Here is a 19,201-nt window from a genome sequence, read left to right on the forward strand (position 1 = left end):
TGTCTTGCAATTGTCTCACCGGCACATAGTTTCATGTTTATAACCCAAGGCTCTAAAAACAAAGTTTGGAATTTGGATTTGGTTTAAGTTGAAGGTTTAAGGGAAGACTTTATTTGAATAAGTTTTCTTTTCCAAGAACATATCTCCTTTTTCTCCATCAACAACTCTATCTCTTTTTTTCAATATCAACTTCTTTTCTTCTTATTTAACGTCAGTCACGGTCAGAGAGAAGTCTCTGTTTGGACCTGTGAATCAATACTAGTGTTTTTCATTTTATCATAAACAAGTAAAAAGGCAAGAAGTTCGGCCGGCCGAACTTTGGATACCCACCACCTCGGGTATACATGTAAACCCCCCGTCACAATCACAATCCGGTGAAAATTGAATAACTTAAGCACCTAAATTCGGCACGGACATTGAGTGGTCTAATATATATGTCACTATTCAATTAAGTAGAACAAAATATTGGTCTTTTTGGCAGATTTATACAATTATAAACCGATTTGAACCATATTGAGGCTCAGTAAAACTCACTGTTTCACATTTCAGCGAAATCGAGTAATAAATAAAGCTTTTATGGGCTTCAGTCCCCCTTATCGGCAGACCGGTCTATATGGCAGCTATATCAAAATATAGTCCGATCTGAACCATATTTAGGTCATATGTTGGGAGGTCTTAACCTACTCATTGTTTCAAACTTCAGCGAAATCGGTTAAAAAATAAAGCTTTTATTGGCGTCAGACCCCTTATCGACAGATCGGTCTATATGACAGCTATATCAAAATATAGCCCGATCTGTACCATATTTCGATCGGATGTCGGGAGGCTTAATATAACCCACTGTTTTAAATGTCTGCGAAATCGGGTAATAAATAAAGCTTTTATGGGCTTCAGACCCTATATCGGGAGATCGGTCTATATAGCAGCTATTTCTGAATATCCATATTAAAGTCAGATGTCTGGAGGCATAAAATAACCCACTGTTGCAAATTTTAGCGAAATCGGGTAATAAATAAAGCTTTTATGGCCTTCAAACCCTTTATCGGAAGATCGGTCTACATCTAAATATAGTCCGATCTGAACCGTATTTCGGTCAGATGTCGGGACCCTTAAAACAACCCACTTTTGCAAATTTCAGCGAAATCGGGTAATAAATAAAGCTTTTATGGGGTTCAGATCCTTTATCGGGAGATCAGTCTATACGGCAGCTATATCTAAATATTGACCGATCTAATCCATATATAAGTCAGATGTCGGGAGGCTTAAAATAACACACTTTTGCAATTTCAGCGAAATCGGGTAATAAATTAATTTTGTATGGTCTTCAGACCCTTTTTCGGGAGATCGGTCCATATGGCAGCTATATCTAAATATGGACCGATATAATCCATATTTAAGTCAGATGTCGGGAGGCTTAAAATAACCCACTGTTTTAAATTGCAGCGAAATCGGGTAACAAAAAATCTTTTATGGTCTTTATACCTTTTATCGGGAGATCGGTCTATATGCCAGCTATATCTAAATATAGTCCGATGTAACCCACATTTGGGTCAGTTAGCGAGAAGCCTTAAACCACTCATTGTTTCAAATTTCAGCAAAATCAGACGAAAAATAAAGTTTTTATGGGTAATAGACCCTTTATCGGCAGATCGGTCTATATAGCAGCTATATCCAAATATGGTCCGATTTGGTCCGTTCAAGAACTTAACCAGTGTGCTTCAAGAAGACGTATTTGTGCCAAATTTCAGTCCAATATCTCAATTTTTGAAGCCTCTAGAGTGATTACAACAGTTGGACGGACAGACACACAGAGATCGTTAAATCGTCTTAGAATTTTGCGACTATCCGAAATATATATACTTTGTAGGGTCGGAAATTGATATTTCGATGTGTTGCAAACGAAATGACTAAATGAATAGGGGGTATATTCATTCCTCCTACTACTACTCATCCTACCACGGTGGGTATAAAAATACCATAATTTATGGCTCCCCTCATATATTTTCTCAATAGCTGCACATGTCCATTCAATTTGTCGTCACATTCTCAAATGCAACATATGCGTGAATATATGCATGTGCCACCAAAAACAATATGTTAACATTTTTGTAAGTTTCCAATCCATTAATCAGTGCCAAATGTGGCTTTCCTAACGGGTTTAGAACACACAAAACTCCTCCGGAAAATTTTAGTCATCAGGCTTTTAATTTATGTTCATGGGCTCTAGTGCTTTGTCTGTTGGTTACTTCTTTTTGTATTCAAACGTGAACTTTTTCCGACTGGGGAAACGCATAATTAAATGGACATTTTTTTTCTCTACTCTCTATATTATAATTAGTAATAAAGAAGTTAGTGTTGATGATAAGGCAAAACTGAAACCTGTTTTAATTGAAATGCTTAACCACCGTGACCCAGAGGTAAGCATGTCCGCCTATGATGCCATACGCCTGGCAAGAACCTTAAAAAATTTGGTGGGGTTGTTGTCCCCTCCTAATGCTGGCGACATTTGTGAGGTACTGTGCCATTTGAAAAAAATCGGCTATAAAAAGAAGGTCCTTTATCATTATGCTTTAAACCTGAATCAGACAGCAATCATTGATATGTGAGAAGTTTGCCCCTGTTGCCTAATGGAATGTTTGTGGGAAATTTGCAATAACTTCAAATTTAACGGGCTAAAATAATGCTTAATTTATTGCTTAAGTATAATTTTTTATAAAATATTTTTTTCAAATTTGATTTCTATAGAAGACCTCATCCAAATTTGATCTTCATAGAAAATGAAAATTAGATTTTTTTATAAAAATTTTGCGAAGTTTATATCACCGATATTTAATCACCGATGAAAATCTCAGAAATTTGAATTTTTTGGAATCTTTTCAATATTTAAAGTTCATAGAAAAATTTTTACATATTTTGTCTAAATTTAATTTCCCTAGAAAACCCCTTCAAAAATCTCTTCGAAAATAGATTTTTACAGCAAATATATCTAAAAGTTGACTTTTATAGAAAATTTTGCCTAATTATGATTTTAAAAAAAATTCTAGACGATTATTTTCAAGGACGTGTCCAAATTTAATTTTTCCGATTTTCAGAAATAGTTCCAGCCGACATAGCCAGAATGAGATCCAAATAGTAGCAGCTCGGTTGAGCTGCTGAGCTCTTAAAGTTTAGAAGTAACACTCCGGAAAGGTGTTCGCAAAATGAGGTCAAAAAAGTAGCAACTTGGTTACCGCATGAGCTATTTTAGATCGGAAGGAATCACCCAATGTATTCGCATCAGCTAGAACGAGAACCTATAATTGGAACTTCCAAATACTATACCCAATCGCAAGAACGGAATCACAATAGTATATTCCAATTACATAGAAATATGCCCTCTTGCCACTGCTACAAAATATTATCTTGTAACCGGTGAGGTGTGACCGGTGAGGTGTAACCGGTGAGGTGTAACCGGTGAGGTGTAACCGGTGAGGTGTAACCGGTGAGGTGTAACCGGTGAGGTGTAACCGGTGAGGTGTAACCGGTGAGGTGTAACCGGTGAGGTGTAACCGGTGAGGTGTAACCGGTGAGGTGTAACCGGTGAGGTGTAACCGGTGAGGTGCTCTGGCCTTACGTCACTACGGGCACTGAATATGTTGGAAGGTGCTGCGTGAACATAGACAGTAGTGGGTTACAAAAGTCGCCATGGTTACCTTCTGCGTCCTCCAACTTCTCCAGTGCGGCAATATACGCAACAGCACCATCCCAGTCCCAATATTGCCGGGCCAGTGGCAGGAAGTTTATATTTCTTGCAATTTAATTGCTATGGTCTGAGGACTGAGGGGCAAAATCGATGAGATAGCGGATTTTATGAGTCGGAAGGACTGACTGAAGAATCTGAGCACCTGCAGCGGATACAATGTGCTACGTGAGTATCGCTTAAGGAATGAAGGTGGGGGATTGGCCTTCGTGATACACCATTCCGTGCAGTATAGATTCATCTCACCTGCGCCTGGCGGTAGTAACCCTAAAGTGGAGTGCATAGGGATAGCTGTCAGGTCCGGTACTGCCAAGATAGAGCTATATAATGTGTACATACCGCCGGTTGGTAGTTGTGACCCAGTTAATGGCCAAGCTTACAAGCCCAACATAAGTGGGCTTCTGTCTGACCATAATCGTGTGGTTCTAAAATACTTTAATGCGCAGAACGATTCATGGCATTCTGCCCTAGGTAACGACCAGTGGGACATACAGGGTGGCTGATGAAAGCCGCTACCAAAAAAAAATGTAATAACTTTTTTTCTATTTAATAATAATAATTTAATAATTAATTTAATTAATTAATTAATTAATTTAATTAATAATAATTTAATAATTAATTTAATAATTTAATTTAACATGAATAAAAGAAAAATGTATTCCATACACCGAAAAAAAAATGTAGCAATATTCATCATTGTAGCAATATTCATCAGCCACCCTGTAGGAGGAGCATATTGAAGATATCCAAAGATTTAAGACAAATGTCAATAAGCACTACATCCTTTTCCCCCCCGATTGAGTATGCTTCAGAGAGTACACCAATCTCCGCTTCAGTAAACTGACACCCCCCATGAATGTGGTAGTTGCCGAGAGGAATTCTGAGACATCATTTACGCAGCAGCCGCTCACTTTATACGGGCCGGTCGATTACCCCAACTGCGACCAAATTTCCCAGCACAGGCAGTGGTACTTGCAGATGAGCCTAATGGAATTTGTCGCAGGGAACCAACTAACCCCAGAATCAGCGAGCTGAATCTGGAAATAAGGAGGGTAGCCAACGAATATAAGCGGAATTTGTGGCTGGAATGCTTGGAGCAATGTAACCGGTTTAGGCAAGCACAGTAGAGAGCTTGCCTAAACCGGTCACTCTCGAAACCCATTAGACGGGATGACAGTCATTTTTGGCGACGTGACTGTGACTGATCCGAAATGATACGCCAGGTTGTTCAAACGTCAATTTTTTTTGCATCCCGAGAGTAACAGGCCCAGGAGGAGAGCCATTCGTAGTATCCGTGGTCTCCGAGGCGATAGACAGCCATCACCATTTACCGTGGACGAATTTACGAATGTCATCCGTGACGTCAAATCATACAAGGCGTTAAGCCCCGACGGAGCCTCTACAATGATGCTGAAGAAACTAGAATTACCTGGAGTTGAGTACCTAGCAACTGTCCTCAACCTGTCTTTGAATACTCTTATAGTACCCGATGTCTGGAAGATGGGCATAGTGATCCCGCTTCTAAAGCCTGGAAAGGACCCGAGTAAGGTCCTATTTGTGGACATCGCCATACGTCCCTTCAGCCAGGCCTGAAACGCTGGGTTGCGAATTGTCTGTGTTGTCGCCAGTCATTTGTGGAATTTAGAGATGAGAAATCGAAACACCGTAGACTGAAACAGGGAGTTCCCCAAGGTGGGGTAATATTTCGACAATTTTTAACCTCTACCTATCCTCTATTCCATAAGTGGACGATTGTACGATCTTGGCATCAGGCCCCCACCTATTGATGACATCTTCGACAAGTCGATGGATGGTCGATGGTCATCTTAAAGAGCCCTGTTCAAATTGTGGTATTTCTTGGTCGAAATTGAAATCGCGATAAGGGGTAACCAGTCAAATACTTCTAGCAAGAGCACACTTTTGCTGACTTTTAAATGTTTTTTTGCTATACTATTCTTTGAAAGAAAGCATTAAAGAACGGTCTAAAGCCGGACAATATATAACGCCCCAAAATATTTGAAAAAGTCATTCAGAGAACTCATTCCATGCGATCCAGGGTGATTCAAGTTTCGGCCCGGTCGAACTAAACGCGTTTTTACTTGTTTTATTGTTCAAGTACTTCACGTTTACTTTTAGTTACACCTTGGCTAACAACAACAAAGTCCTCAATTGTTAACTACCTAACGCTTTCTTTACCCGAAATTTCTTATGAGTAGCAACAACAACCATTTGGTTAATGTGTTTGTTACGCAGACAAATTGTCTATCAATGGCATTCTTAACTGTTTCAAGGTTTCCTTTTAAGGTGTTCTATAGGAATTTTCCTCCCAGCAATTAATCACTTTTAATTACATATAAAACCAATAAAAAAAAACTACGCAACTATTTTACATACAGACGTGTAGATGCATACCATATTGCCACCAAATGATTCATAATTAACTCAATAAATTGAAGCACTCTCACCGTTGAATACAAAGTTAAAGGGGGAAAAGAAGACAATTTCTCCCCCCAATTTCCCTGGACAAGTATCCTCTTTACTTTGTGTACAAATGTTATCAATAATAAACGCATTGACGAGTGAGTGCCATGTAATAAATAACGAAACTTTATGAAATGTTAACAGTGCTCTCACAGAGAGACACGAATAAACATTACCAGTAACAGCCATAACATTACCCTCACAAAGTTAACATCACACATGTGTAGGTAAGTGTCTGCTTCGTCATTCAATCAGCAAACTTAGAGCAGCTGCAATACGAATATTTATTATGGTGATGATTTGCTGTGGAAGGTAGGGTAGCAAAAAAAAATCGAGGCATAAAGCAAAATAAATTGATATGAATAAAATATAATAAGCAAGTAAAAACGCGTTAAGTTCGGCCGGGCCGAATCTTATATTCCCTCCACAATGCATCGCACGTGATATGTTCATTGAATGACTTATTCAAGTATGTTTATAAGAGCTACATAGATCATTGACCTATATGGACCGTTCTAGCAATGGCTGTTAGAAATCTTAAAAACTTAAACCTTCAATGTTTCAGGCAAATCGGATAAGAATTACGCCCTCTGGAGGCTCAAGAAGTCAAATCCGGGGATCTGCTTATAAGGCAGCTGTATCAAAACATGGACCGATTTGGCCTGTTTACAATCTCAACCAACCTAAACTAAGGATTTAAGGATTTTGTAAGTAGCACGGAATTCCTAACTTAAAATTTTCTTTTTATACCCTCCACCATACTAATTTCGTCATTCTGTTTGTAACTACTCGAAATGTTCGTCTGAGACCCCATCAAGTATATATATTCTTGTTCGTCGCGACATTTTATGTCGATCTTGCCATGTCCGTCCGTCTGTCCGTCCGTCTGTCTGTCGAAAGCACGCTAATTTCCGAAGGAGTAAAGCTAGCCGCTTGAAATTTTACACAAATTTTTATTAGTGTAGATCGGTTGGTATTGTAAATGGGCCATATCGGTCCATGTTTTGATATAGCTGCCATATAAACCGATCTTGGGTCTTGACTTCTAGAGCCTCTAGAGGGCGCAATTCTCATCCGATCTGACTGAAATTTTACACATAACTGTGCACTTCTAACTACTGTGCTAAGTATGGTTCAAATCGGTCCATAACCTGATATAGCTGCCATATAAACCGATCTTGGGTCTTGACTTCTTGAGCCTCTAGAGAACGCAATTCTTATCCGATTGGAATGAAATTTTGCACGACGTGTTTTGTTATGATATCCAACAACTGTTCCAAGTATGATTCAAGTCGGTTAATAACCTGATATAGCTGCCATATAAACCGATCTGGGATCTTGACTTCTTGAGCTTCTAGAGGTCGCAATTATTATCCGATTTGCCTGAAATTTTGTACGACGGATCCTCTCATAACCATCATCATACGTGTTTATTATAGTCTGAATCGGTCTATAGCCCGATACAGCTCCCATATAAATCGAGCAAATAAGAAAAGATTGGCTCTGCTATTAGAGCGATATCAAGATATGATCCGGTTTAGACCACAATTAAATTATATGTTGGAGACCTGTGTAAAATATCAGCCAAGTCGAATAAGAATTGTGTCCTTTGGGGGCTCAAGAAGTCAAATCGAGAAATCGTTTATATCGCCGACTTGAACCATGCCTGGCACAGTGGTTAAAGGTCATAACATAGCACCTCATGCCAAATTTGAGGCAAATCGGATAAGATTTACTTTCTCTAGAGGCTCAAGAAGTTATATGGCAGCTATATCAAAACATGATGAAATTTGGGTCTAAGTACCCATCGGGCCGCCCCAACCCTAAAATTCCCCCAAACAGACATATTAAGCGTTCTTGTCAATATGGACCGCAAATGAAAGGTATTCGGGAGTAGGTAACGAATCTGGCATATAAAATCAGATCGAAGTATAGGGGGTCACCCTTCCCCCCAAAAACGCCTTAGATGGGCATATGACCCATCATGACTATATGGGATTCGATTTTTTTTTGTATGTTCCGTAGAATCAAAAACGGTTGAACCGATTTTCTTAAAATTTTCACAGATTGTGTAAGTTTTTCGGGAAAAAAAACATAGGCTATAAAATATTTAGATCTCGGATGGGAGCACTCTCACAGTCAAAACAAAACATAGTTTCTATTGAAGGGGTCGGGTGCCTCGGGGCCGTCCAAAACCGGCCACGACAATATAGAGCTCAAACGAAAGGTGCTTGAGAGAAGAAACGAATTTGATATCCAGTTGAAGAGCCATGTGTTTGGAGAACTTCCCCACCCGAAAACACCTCCCTATTATATAAAAGCGATTTGATGTTTAAATTGATTGATTTTGGGGAAATTGATACTCATTTTCGGGACAAAGTCCCTGGTGCCCATCCCAACCTCAAACTGAATTTATTAACCGATCATGCCATATAACTTTTTTTTAAGGTAGAGCACAAAGCGTATATTTTCATTAAGGGCTAAGTGTCTCTCTAAACCGGAAATATTTACCAATACGATAATATAGGACCCAAAAGAAAGGTATTTGGGAGTTGAGTACAAAATTTATCCAGGAACCGAGAAGGGCCCACTTCTCACACATCAATGAAAGCCTTTCGACTCAAGTTTAAACTCAACGATAAGGGCCTTTTTTATAGCCGAATCCGAATAGCGTGCCGCAGTGCAACATCTCTTTGGGGAGAATTTTTTACATGACCATCCATGGCAAATGTCGCCATCATTAAGACGGGATCACCACCGCTTTAAATTTTTTCCGATGTTTTCGCCAGGATTTGAACGCAGGCATTCAGCGGACATAGGCTACAGTGGCACGAATTCAATAAACACCTTCAGTCGGCTAGTCTTATCCATAAAATAGAAAAAAAATGGCGGGAATACCGCGAACAGCTGTAAACAGCCGGCCAGGTTTGACGGATGTCAGATTTTTGTTTGCATTCTCTTTATCTCTGCTCATATACGCACACTATCTGAGCGAATTTCTTTGTGAACTTAATGACAAGATGGCGATTTTACCATATGATTTTTATGTTATTGTACAAAAAAGATAAGCTTTAAATAATCCAGAGATGGGTGATGGGTATAAAAAGTTATCTTAGTACTTGGATGCCGCGACCTTAGAATCTGTTGAAAACATTTCCCGCTTTAGTACGATGAACTAAAGCCCATACCTCCTGATGGACTAAACCCTATGTCTATCATATTCATGTACAATTTCTCATCTTGGTTTCTATATGCTTCTACAGTAAACACCAGTGCAAGTGAATATGCTTTCAATTAAATCACACCTAATGCAAGGGTATTTATTGGCCAGCACTTTCCCCTAGAAAATCCTCAATTTTAACTTGTTCCCCATTAAAATCCCCGTACCCCAGATAAGAAAAAAATTTCCCCAATCCGGAATAAAGTCCCCTGTTTGGGGAAATTTCCCTTAATCCTACAACACTGGTGGCAACGCTACAGAAAAACAGAAACGGAACTATTCCTCTCTCTCTCTCTCTCTCTCTGTCGCATTCTTACTCTCTTTCGCCCTCTCTTAACTGCAATAAATGAAAGAGTAATTGAATTGGTATTTTGTTTGTATTATGGAGTGCATAAGTAAACAAGAGGCAGCATTAAGAAACAGAATAATGGACATTCCTATACATTGTCTACCTAAAGTCAATACATACATATACACATGTAAGTGCGCTGATTTATTAGTATATGTAGGTGAATTTTTTCGCGTCACATTTTTATTCAGCTGTTTAGTTTGTTTGGCTATGTAAGGGAATTTTAGTTCCTTTTTGTATTTTTTTTTTTTTCATTTTGCCAGCTCTGTAAAAATGTCATGGAAATATGATTAACAACAAAAGTTGTTTATTTTTTAGGGATTTTCTTTTCAAACGTCATTGGCTTAGTTTTGTAACACAGCGCTGAAGCTTTTGCCCTGATTCTCAATAAATTCATTCCTTTTTTCAATTTCAAAACTATTTCATTAATATTGGGTGACTTTGTCTGCGGTCTTTCTAGACATTTTGTGCATTAATTTATGTCATTATGGAGAATGGCCAAGCGCTGGAGACAACCAACGTATCCACAAACACCGTTGGTTTGCGGCCCAAACACATTTACGGTCTGCGAACCGATATTGTGGGCAACATACATTTCAATCTGCAACAGGAGGTCATTTATCCCGTTGAAGGTGTATTGGCCTTTCATGATTTTGTTGAGAATAAACAGCATTTTCTTAGGTTTGTATGAGTGGTTGCGTGTGCAAATATATTTGTATATGTTTAAATATTGTTTGTGCCTCTCTTTTAGATTACCCGAGAATACCATACCTTTAATCATTCAAATCAGTCCTCATCGTAGACTATTGGCAATTTTAGAAGAATTGAAAAGGTAAGACCAATTGTATTAAAAAATATATGAACATCGGAAATGGAAAATTAGAAACAGTAAAAGAAAATGTTTTCGAAATCAAGAAAACGCTTAGTCAACTACAAATTGGATTATCTTCAACTAAAGCCAAGCATTTAAGAGATAATTATTAGACTAGGTTTTTTTTATATCTGAAGGCGCCACACCTCGAAAATTTTTGTTTGGACTCCAAAGTTAGGTTAGGTTAGGTTTAAAAGAGGGTTCGGATGCTAATCCGCCCCATGCCACTATGGGCATACACCTTAGCCAGTAATAAGCTCAATGTGCACTCTAAATACTAAAAACAAGTAAAAAGGCGTAAAGTTCGGTCAGGCCGAACTTTGAATACCCACCACCTCGGGTATATATCTAAACCACCTTTCGTCATAATCCGGTGAAAAATGCATAATTTTTTCCCACCATAGAATCTTATTGATATATGGTCCGATTTGGACCAAATTCTACACGGATGTTGAGAGGTCTAATAAGTTCAAGCCATTGTTCAATTTTGTAGAACTAAATATTGGTCATTTTGGTAGCCATATCCAAATATAGACCGATCTGAACCATATACGACACGGATGACGAAAAACCTAACAAACCATTACTTTGGGGCCAAGACTTTAAAATTGAGAGATCGGTATATATGGCAGCTATATCCAAATCTGAACCGATATGGGCCAAATTGAAGAGGGCTATCGAAGGGCCTAACACAACTCCCTGTTTCAAATTTCGGCGAGATCGAACAATAAATGCTCCTTTTATGGGTCCAAACCTTAAATCGAGAGATCGGTACATATGGCAGCGATATCCAAATCTGAACCGATCTGAACCAAATTGCAGAAAGTTGTTGAAGAATTTCGGCGAAATCGGACAATAAATGCGTCTTTTATGGGCCCAAATATTATATTGAGAGATCGGTCCATATGACAGCTATATCCAAATCTGAACCGATCTGGGCTAAATTGAAGAGGGCTGCCGAAGAGCCTATCACAACTCCCTGTCTCATAGTTCGGCCGGGCCGAACTTTGGATACTCACCACCTGGGATATAAATGTAAACCCTGTATCGTCACAATCCGGTGAAAATTGGATAACTTAAGCACCCAAATTCGGCACGGACATTGAGTGGTCTAATATATATGTCATTGTTCAATTTTATAAAACAAAATATTGGTCTTTTTGGCAGATATATCCAATTATAAACCCATCTGAACCATATTAAAGTCGGATATCGAGAGGCTCAGAAAAACTCACTGTTTAAAATTTCAGCGAAACCGGATAATAAATAAAGCTTTTATGGGCTTCAGTACCCTTATCGGTAGATCGGTCTATATGGCAGCTATATCAAAATAAGTCCGATCAGAACCATAATCAGGTCGGATGTTGGGAGGTCTTAACTTACTCACTGTTTCAAATTTCAGCGAAATCGGGTAATAAATAAAGTTTTTATTGGCTTCAGACCGCTTATCGGCAGATCGGTCAATATGGCAGCTATATCTAAATATAGTCCGATCTGAACCATATTTAGGTCGGGTGTCAGGAGGCTACAAATAACTCACTGTTTCAAATTTTAGCGAAATCGGTTAAAAAATTAAAGCATTTATGGGCTTCAGACCCTTTATCGGCAGATCGATCTATATGACAGCTATATCTAAATTTAGTCCGATCTGTGCCATATTTGAGTCGGATGTTGGGAGGCTTAAAATAACCCACTGTCGCAAATTTCAACGATATCGGGTAATTTTACGACGATCCCAAATATATATACCTTGTAGGGACTTAATGAATATACCCCCTATCCTACGGTGGTGGGTATAAAAATGTTCAATAGGCATATTGTCGTTGTGTTTTAGCATAGCTGGGGCCATGAGAATCACGACAATAGCTGGAGTCAGTTTGGATGTTGGGCCCATAGACATAAGATAAAGTATACGACAGTCTTACGACTAGAATACGTAGGGCGACTAAATAATGAACTGCAGGTAGGGCTTGGTAGCACCTTCATCGAATAATTGAGGAGACGATGGGGGAACGGGATATTGTTTTTATGTCTTAGTATAACTGGGACTATAAGAACAACGAAAAACTATGAGAACCTCGAAGCTAGAGACAATTTGGATGTTGGGCCCATAGACATAAGATAAAGTATAAGACAACCTCACGACTAGAAGACATAGGACGGCTAAATAATAAAGGACGGCCTATAGTCACCTCGGATAATCGAGGTCTGCTTGATCATGTAGATTTCATGCGCCCGGTGATTCCAGCTATCACAGACTATGTAAGCTGAACTGCGTGCTAACACGAAAGCTGCGGCACTAGAAGAATCGAGTTACGTCGCCTACGGGTATGTCACCACAAAAGGAGAGTGGAGGTATCGAAATTAAAGTTACGTTACCTATTGGCTCGTCACTACGCAAGAAGACACTCACGGCACTGGAATAATTTAGAAACGTTGCCTACGGGTACGAAATCACGTAAGAAGGCTAGCACGGCACTGGAAGAATCGAATTTATGCTCGCAATTGAGCTGGAAGAATCAAATTTATGCTCACACGTCGCTGGAAAAATCAAGTTTCGTAGCCTACGGGTAGGTCACCACATAAAAAGACTCAACTGGCAACAAAGAAAATGGGGTTACGTTATCACGTAAAAAGACTCGCACGGCACTGCTATTAAATTTCCCATGAACATTCCACTAAGGAACAGGGGATACTTCTCTCATATCAAATTGTGCAGTCCGATTTAAATTTAAACTCAATGATAAGAGGCCTCCATAGCAACACCACTTGGTAGAGAAGTTTTAACATGGCAGGATACCTGACAAATGTAGGTAGCATTAGTTAGGAGATAAACACCGCTGAATTCAAGCCGGGATTTGAACCCAGTACTTCGGTGTCATAGACGCACATGCTAACCTCTGCTGCACGGTGGTCTCCTCGCACGGCACTGCTAGAATCAAAATTTTTCTTTCATGGCGCTGAAAGAATCTTCTAAAGTCGCTTACGGGTACGTCGCGCTGTTTAAAGATACGCACTGCACTAGGAGAATAAATTATGCGAATTGGGAATGTGCTCAAAAATCTCAAAATCAGAAATAAAGTTACAAACCGTGCTGGATCGAAGAGATGAAAGTGATGGCCACCGTGGCTTAGATGTTGGCAACACTTGGGTTCGAATCCACAAGAGAACACAAGAAAAATTTCAGGAATAGTTATTCCCTGGGCACATTTGTGGGGTATTCGGTCAGCGTATCGGAGGACTGAAAATCTGCAACTTTCTATAAAAGTACCATTTTTAGAAAATTTACTATGAAAAACAAATTCAAGGATATTTTTTTATTAAATCTCATTTGGAATTACTCCCCTCTTCTCTCTGCTCCTTTCTGCAGCAAAGGAAACAATGGCAAAAATGGTGGCATTAAGACCATCTCCATATATGATTTGCACACGCTAAAGAAACGACGCACCCTAGACCTGCCAAATGGCTCAAAAACTGCGACCATCAAGCAACTCCTTTTTACAGGTGACTCCAAGGGGCTGACCATACTCACCCAATCGCCCGAGGAAATGCTCTACATGATACTACTGGACAAATTGGGTACTGTATACGAGGGTCGACCTTGTCCACCCAATACACGTTGTACTGCTGAATGCGTTGCTTGCAATCCTCAAGATACCAGCCTCCTGGCTGTGGGAGGCAATAATCTGCTTTTATTGCAATCCAAGTCGGATAAGGGCTTCAATACCACCAATACCTTAAAATCTAACTTTGTCACCACATCAATGGTCTTCTTGGCCATGGATCTGTTGATGGTGGGCACCGACGAGAATGAACTGATACTTGTGGAAAATGGTGAGTTCAAATTGCGCCAAAAGGCCAGTGATGCGGAAACTTTTGATTTACTCATCGATCAGGAGGCATTCGATCGGGAGCAAGAGCAACGTCCTGTTAACTACACCAAATTGTTTGATACCCGAGTGTTATGCATGACCGCCTTTGGAAAGGGTTTCGCTTTTGCCATCTTCAATCAGGTCTTTGTTTTCGAGAGAGTTTCCAAATTCAAATTCGAACGCAAGACCATACTCACCATACCCATCACCATTTATGCGGAAGCTTTGTATCAAATCACCAATTTGGCGGTGGATAGCAAGCAGGAGACAGTCATAGTCACCACTCTACACTCCCAGATATATGTGGGAGTGCTAATAGTTCCCGAAACCTTGAAGGCCAAAGAATTGAATTTTCAGCCTATGGGAGCTTTGGTACATATTGGCGATGTGGTGGATATATCCTTATGCTCCTGGAAGCCTATCATAATGACGGCATGTAAGTTAGCAAAAGTAAAGATTGATTGAGAAGGGACTTTGTCAGCTTCTTTACCCACTTTTAGCCAAGGACCAAACCATACGTATATGGAACTATGAAACCGAGAAGGTAGAGTTGGTGCGCAAATTTCAAGTTGATGTCAATATTGTGGAATTGAACTCTACCGGGCTTATGGCTGCCATAGGTTTCTCGGATCAGTTGCGTATAACCCAAATATTCATGGAGGAATTAAATGTGAGCTGCAAATAAGTAAACATGAAACTCAAATAATCCTCTTCCTTCCCTCCCTAGATTGTTAAGACTTATAACTTTCCTCGCTGCAAGGATGTCAAATACTCCAATTACGGCCACTTGATGGCAGCTGCATACAACAGCACCATAGCCATAACCTCGGTTTACAATCTGGAAGTCTTGATCAGCCTCAAGGGCCACAATGGCACCGTTCTCTCAGTGGACTGGACCAAAAATGACAAATATCTCATATCCGGAGGAAATGAGGGGGCTATCTATCAATGGGATGTGGAGACTGGAAATCGGCTGCAGGAAATCGTACAAAAGGGCACAGAATATGTTTCGGTTTGCTCCACCTTCAATGATCCTTTGTCGATTTTTGGTGTTACAAACTCGGGATTTTTGCGAGAATTTCAGAACTCTGAAATTGTTCGAGAGGTTAACATACCTTCCACCACCAAATGCAAACTGACTGATGTGGCTCTGGCGCGTTCCGACACCATTATGTTTGTTGCCAATGAAGTGGGAGATTTAGTAAATATTCAGCTGCCGTTCCTAGATGCAGGTGGTGGTACCTGCACCAACTTTCGTTTCTTTAATTCCTCCGTTAACAAGCTGAGATTCTCCTACGATGGCACTCTGTTAATGGCCGTCTCCAAGGCTGGCACTTTGGCCATATGGGTCTTGGAGAATATTGAAGGCAAGGTGGCGAGCATGGATCAAGATCTCTTGAGATCGCAAGAGGTGCTCATACCACGAGCCATCTTGGAGGGTAAGAATGACCAAATCATCAATCTGGAAGTTCGACTCAAGCAACAGGCCGAAGAGTTTAAATATCAACTCTCCCAAAATGAGATATTCGATGGCCAACAATTGGCGGAGGTTCATCGCAGCTATCGCCGGGCTCTGGACGAACTGAAGAGGTTGAATAACGATCTGGAGGAACGCCACGCAATGGAGATGAATAAAATCTCCTACGAAATAAACGAAATGAAGGAGGAACACAAAAAACAACTGGATAACCTGGCCACCCAGTATTCGGAGCGCATGTTAATCGAATACCAGAAATTCTCCAACCTGCGAGAGAATATGCTGGAACTGCGGGAGAGCTATGAAGGAAAACTCAAGAAATCGGCGGGCACTTTGCAGGATACGGTTGAAGGTCTAGAGAATGATTACAAAAAACAATTGGATGAGCGCCGCGAATTGATACGAGAGCTGATGAAGGAAATGCAAGACAAAAAGACCGAATTCACCGAGTACTGTAAGCAGGCAGAAGCGGACAATGAACGCGCCATGAGTGAAACCCAAGAGAAATACGAAAAGAAACTTCTCGCCGAGAGAGAGGCTACGGAGCTGTGGCGTGGTCGCGCCGGTGTCTTGCAGAAAAAGTTCGAAGGCCTCACCAAGGAGGTGGACAATCTGCTGGAGGAGGTGGAAACGCTTAAGGAGCAACACAGCAAGTCCCAGCGAAATATAGCCAAATTAAATCGTACCATCGAAGATCTCCAGAAGGATATCACAGATCGGGATCAATGCATTGGCACAAAGGAGAAGCGCATACAAGAGCTGCAACACAAAAATCAAGAGCTCAACAAATACAAACAAGTCTTGAACCACCAAATAACCGAGCTTAAGGCTCAAATCGAACCACGGGAATTCCAGATTAGCGAGAAACGAAAGCACATTCTAGAATTGGAAAACGAATTAGCCGGTCTCAGCCACAACAATACCCAACTGGAATTGCAGTTGAAGGATCTCCGCGACAAGTACATCAGCAATGTGACCGAGCTGAAGATAGAACGCCATAGGGCTCGCGCTGGTCGTGAATGCCTGCAAACTATCTGCAGCGAAATCTATCACATGGCGGGACTCATCAATTCACCTGACAAACTGAAGACAGCTGTTCGCGAACTCTTCCAGCGGCATGCCAATGATGACGAATTGAAACGTTTCATCTCGCTCGATTCCAAAGTGAGAGATGAATTCCAGCGACAACGCCATCAAATCGAAAAAGTTTTGAAAATCTATTCAAAGCGAGAGGAGGATAAAACTCAAAAGCGTAAATTCGACAAGATTTTCAAAGAGAATGTCATACTGCTGGAGGAAATCGATAAAATTCGCGAAGAGAATAAGACCCTAAGGGCGCACTTGAAACGCGAAATGAGTTCAAAGAAGATGATAAGGAATCCACCTTCCGCCAATGTGAGTCGCAAATCGGCTACGGTCAGAGTGGAGGAGATCAAAGATGCTTTGCAGGATTACAGCGATAATGGAACTGACTACGATGGAGCAGTGGGTGGGGAATTGTAAGAGAAACCATTGTGAGGCTTATTTTTTGAAAATAAATAGGAATTTTGTAATTTTTATCGAATTTTAAAAGAAAAATTATTGATTGTAAAACTGACACTTTAAACGTATTCCAGTGGTCCTGTAATCTGTGCGTATACCTCTAGCGACATGTAACCAAAATCTAGATATGGCCCAAAGGGCAATGGATAACAGACTAAAAGTTGCATACAGAGAGTTCTGCAAAAGCTTTAAAAAAAATTCTTTGAAACACTCCAAGTACTGACTCATACTCTCGAGGGTACACATGCTTTTGATCTAAAGGGGTTCTCGTGAGTGATTTTTTTATTTTTCATCCATACCATCCGGTATTGTTTTTGTACCATACAGTGTTGCTATACTATCTATACCGTAGGTACTGAATTGAGCACGTTTGGTATCAACTTTTCTCAGGGTGCATGTACGTGTGATAGCTGTGCTGGGGTCAAGGCGGATTTAAAAAGGTGGCTTCACGCGAACAGCTAAAGGGTGATTTTTTTGAGGTTAGGATTTTCATGCATTAGTATTTGACAGATCACGTGGGATTTCAGACATGGTGTCAAAGGGAAAGATGCTCAGTATGCTTTGACATTTCATCATGAATAGACTTACTAACGAGCAACGCTTGCAAATCATTGAATTTTATTACCAAAATCAGTGTTCGGTTCGAAATGTGTTCAAATTTTGACAAATTTTGTTCAGCGATGAGGCTCATTTCTGGTTGAATGGCTACGTAAATAAGCAAAATTGCCGCATTTGGAGTGAAGAGCAACCAGAAGCCGTTCAAGAACTGCCCATGCATCCCGAAAAATGCACTGTTTGTGTGGTTTGTACGCTGGTGGAATCATTGGACCGTATTTTTTCAAAGATGCTGTTGGACGCAACGTTACGGTGAATGAACACATTTCGAACCGAACACTGATTTTGGTAATAAAATTCAATGATTTGCAAGCGTTGCTCGTTAGTAAGTCTATTCATGATGAAATCTCAAAGCATACTGAGCATCTTTCTCTTTGACACCATGTCTGAAATCCCACGTGATCTGTCAAATACTAATGCATGAAAATCCTAACCTCAAAAAAATCACCCTTTATTAACATCCGGCCAGATTTGACGGTATTAAAACGTCAGATTTTTGTTTGCATTCTTTTTGTTGTTACCTTCTTTCTCGCATATTCTCTGCTCATGTACGCACACGTATACACACACGCACACAAATTTCTTTGTGTGTGTGTTGGCAAAACGTCGATCCGCTTGATGACAAGATGGTCATCAATATATGAATATGTGTAAACTGGGCAAATAAGCCGTGAAGGGCAGAAATAAAACGCAACAAAAGTTTCCAGTGCAAGTATGTTTGTTTGCCATCAGGTGGTAACGCGATTGTTTCGCCATATGTTGGGGTATTCATATGAAAATCACTTCTGCGAATAAATGGATATGGAATCAATTGATGAATACAAAGAATATTGATTGATAGCAGTATAACATTATTTTTTGTGATTATTTAATTGAAATTATACATATACGTAATCGAAATAAAATTAAATTTTATAAAATATTCAATGGTTTTTCGAACGGAACCGAATTTCCATACAAGAAGAAAAGTAAAAAAGCCAATCTGGCTACACGCCTGTGTTATCAATTCACTTGGCAAAACAAAATATAAAACTG

General features: G+C 40.0%; 1 protein-coding gene across 1 annotated transcript; it reads left to right on the forward strand.

Moving 5' to 3' along the window:
* The first annotated feature begins 9,874 nt into the window (after nucleotides 1-9,874).
* LOC106096139 (cilia- and flagella-associated protein 57) lies at nucleotides 9,875-17,606 on the forward strand. Its single transcript, XM_013263729.2, has 6 exons — nucleotides 9,875-9,919; nucleotides 10,250-10,470; nucleotides 10,541-10,621; nucleotides 14,031-14,968; nucleotides 15,033-15,202; nucleotides 15,260-17,606. The coding sequence occupies exons 2-6, from the start codon at nucleotides 10,277-10,279 to the stop codon at nucleotides 17,510-17,512; spliced, it is 3,636 nt and encodes a 1,211-aa protein (XP_013119183.2). The 5' UTR covers nucleotides 9,875-9,919; nucleotides 10,250-10,276; the 3' UTR covers nucleotides 17,513-17,606.
* The last annotated feature ends 1,595 nt before the right edge of the window (nucleotides 17,607-19,201 follow it).

The sequence above is a fragment of the Stomoxys calcitrans genome, chromosome 5, assembly GCF_963082655.1.
Source record: "Stomoxys calcitrans chromosome 5, idStoCalc2.1, whole genome shotgun sequence".
Lineage (NCBI taxonomy): Eukaryota > Metazoa > Arthropoda > Insecta > Diptera > Muscidae > Stomoxys > Stomoxys calcitrans.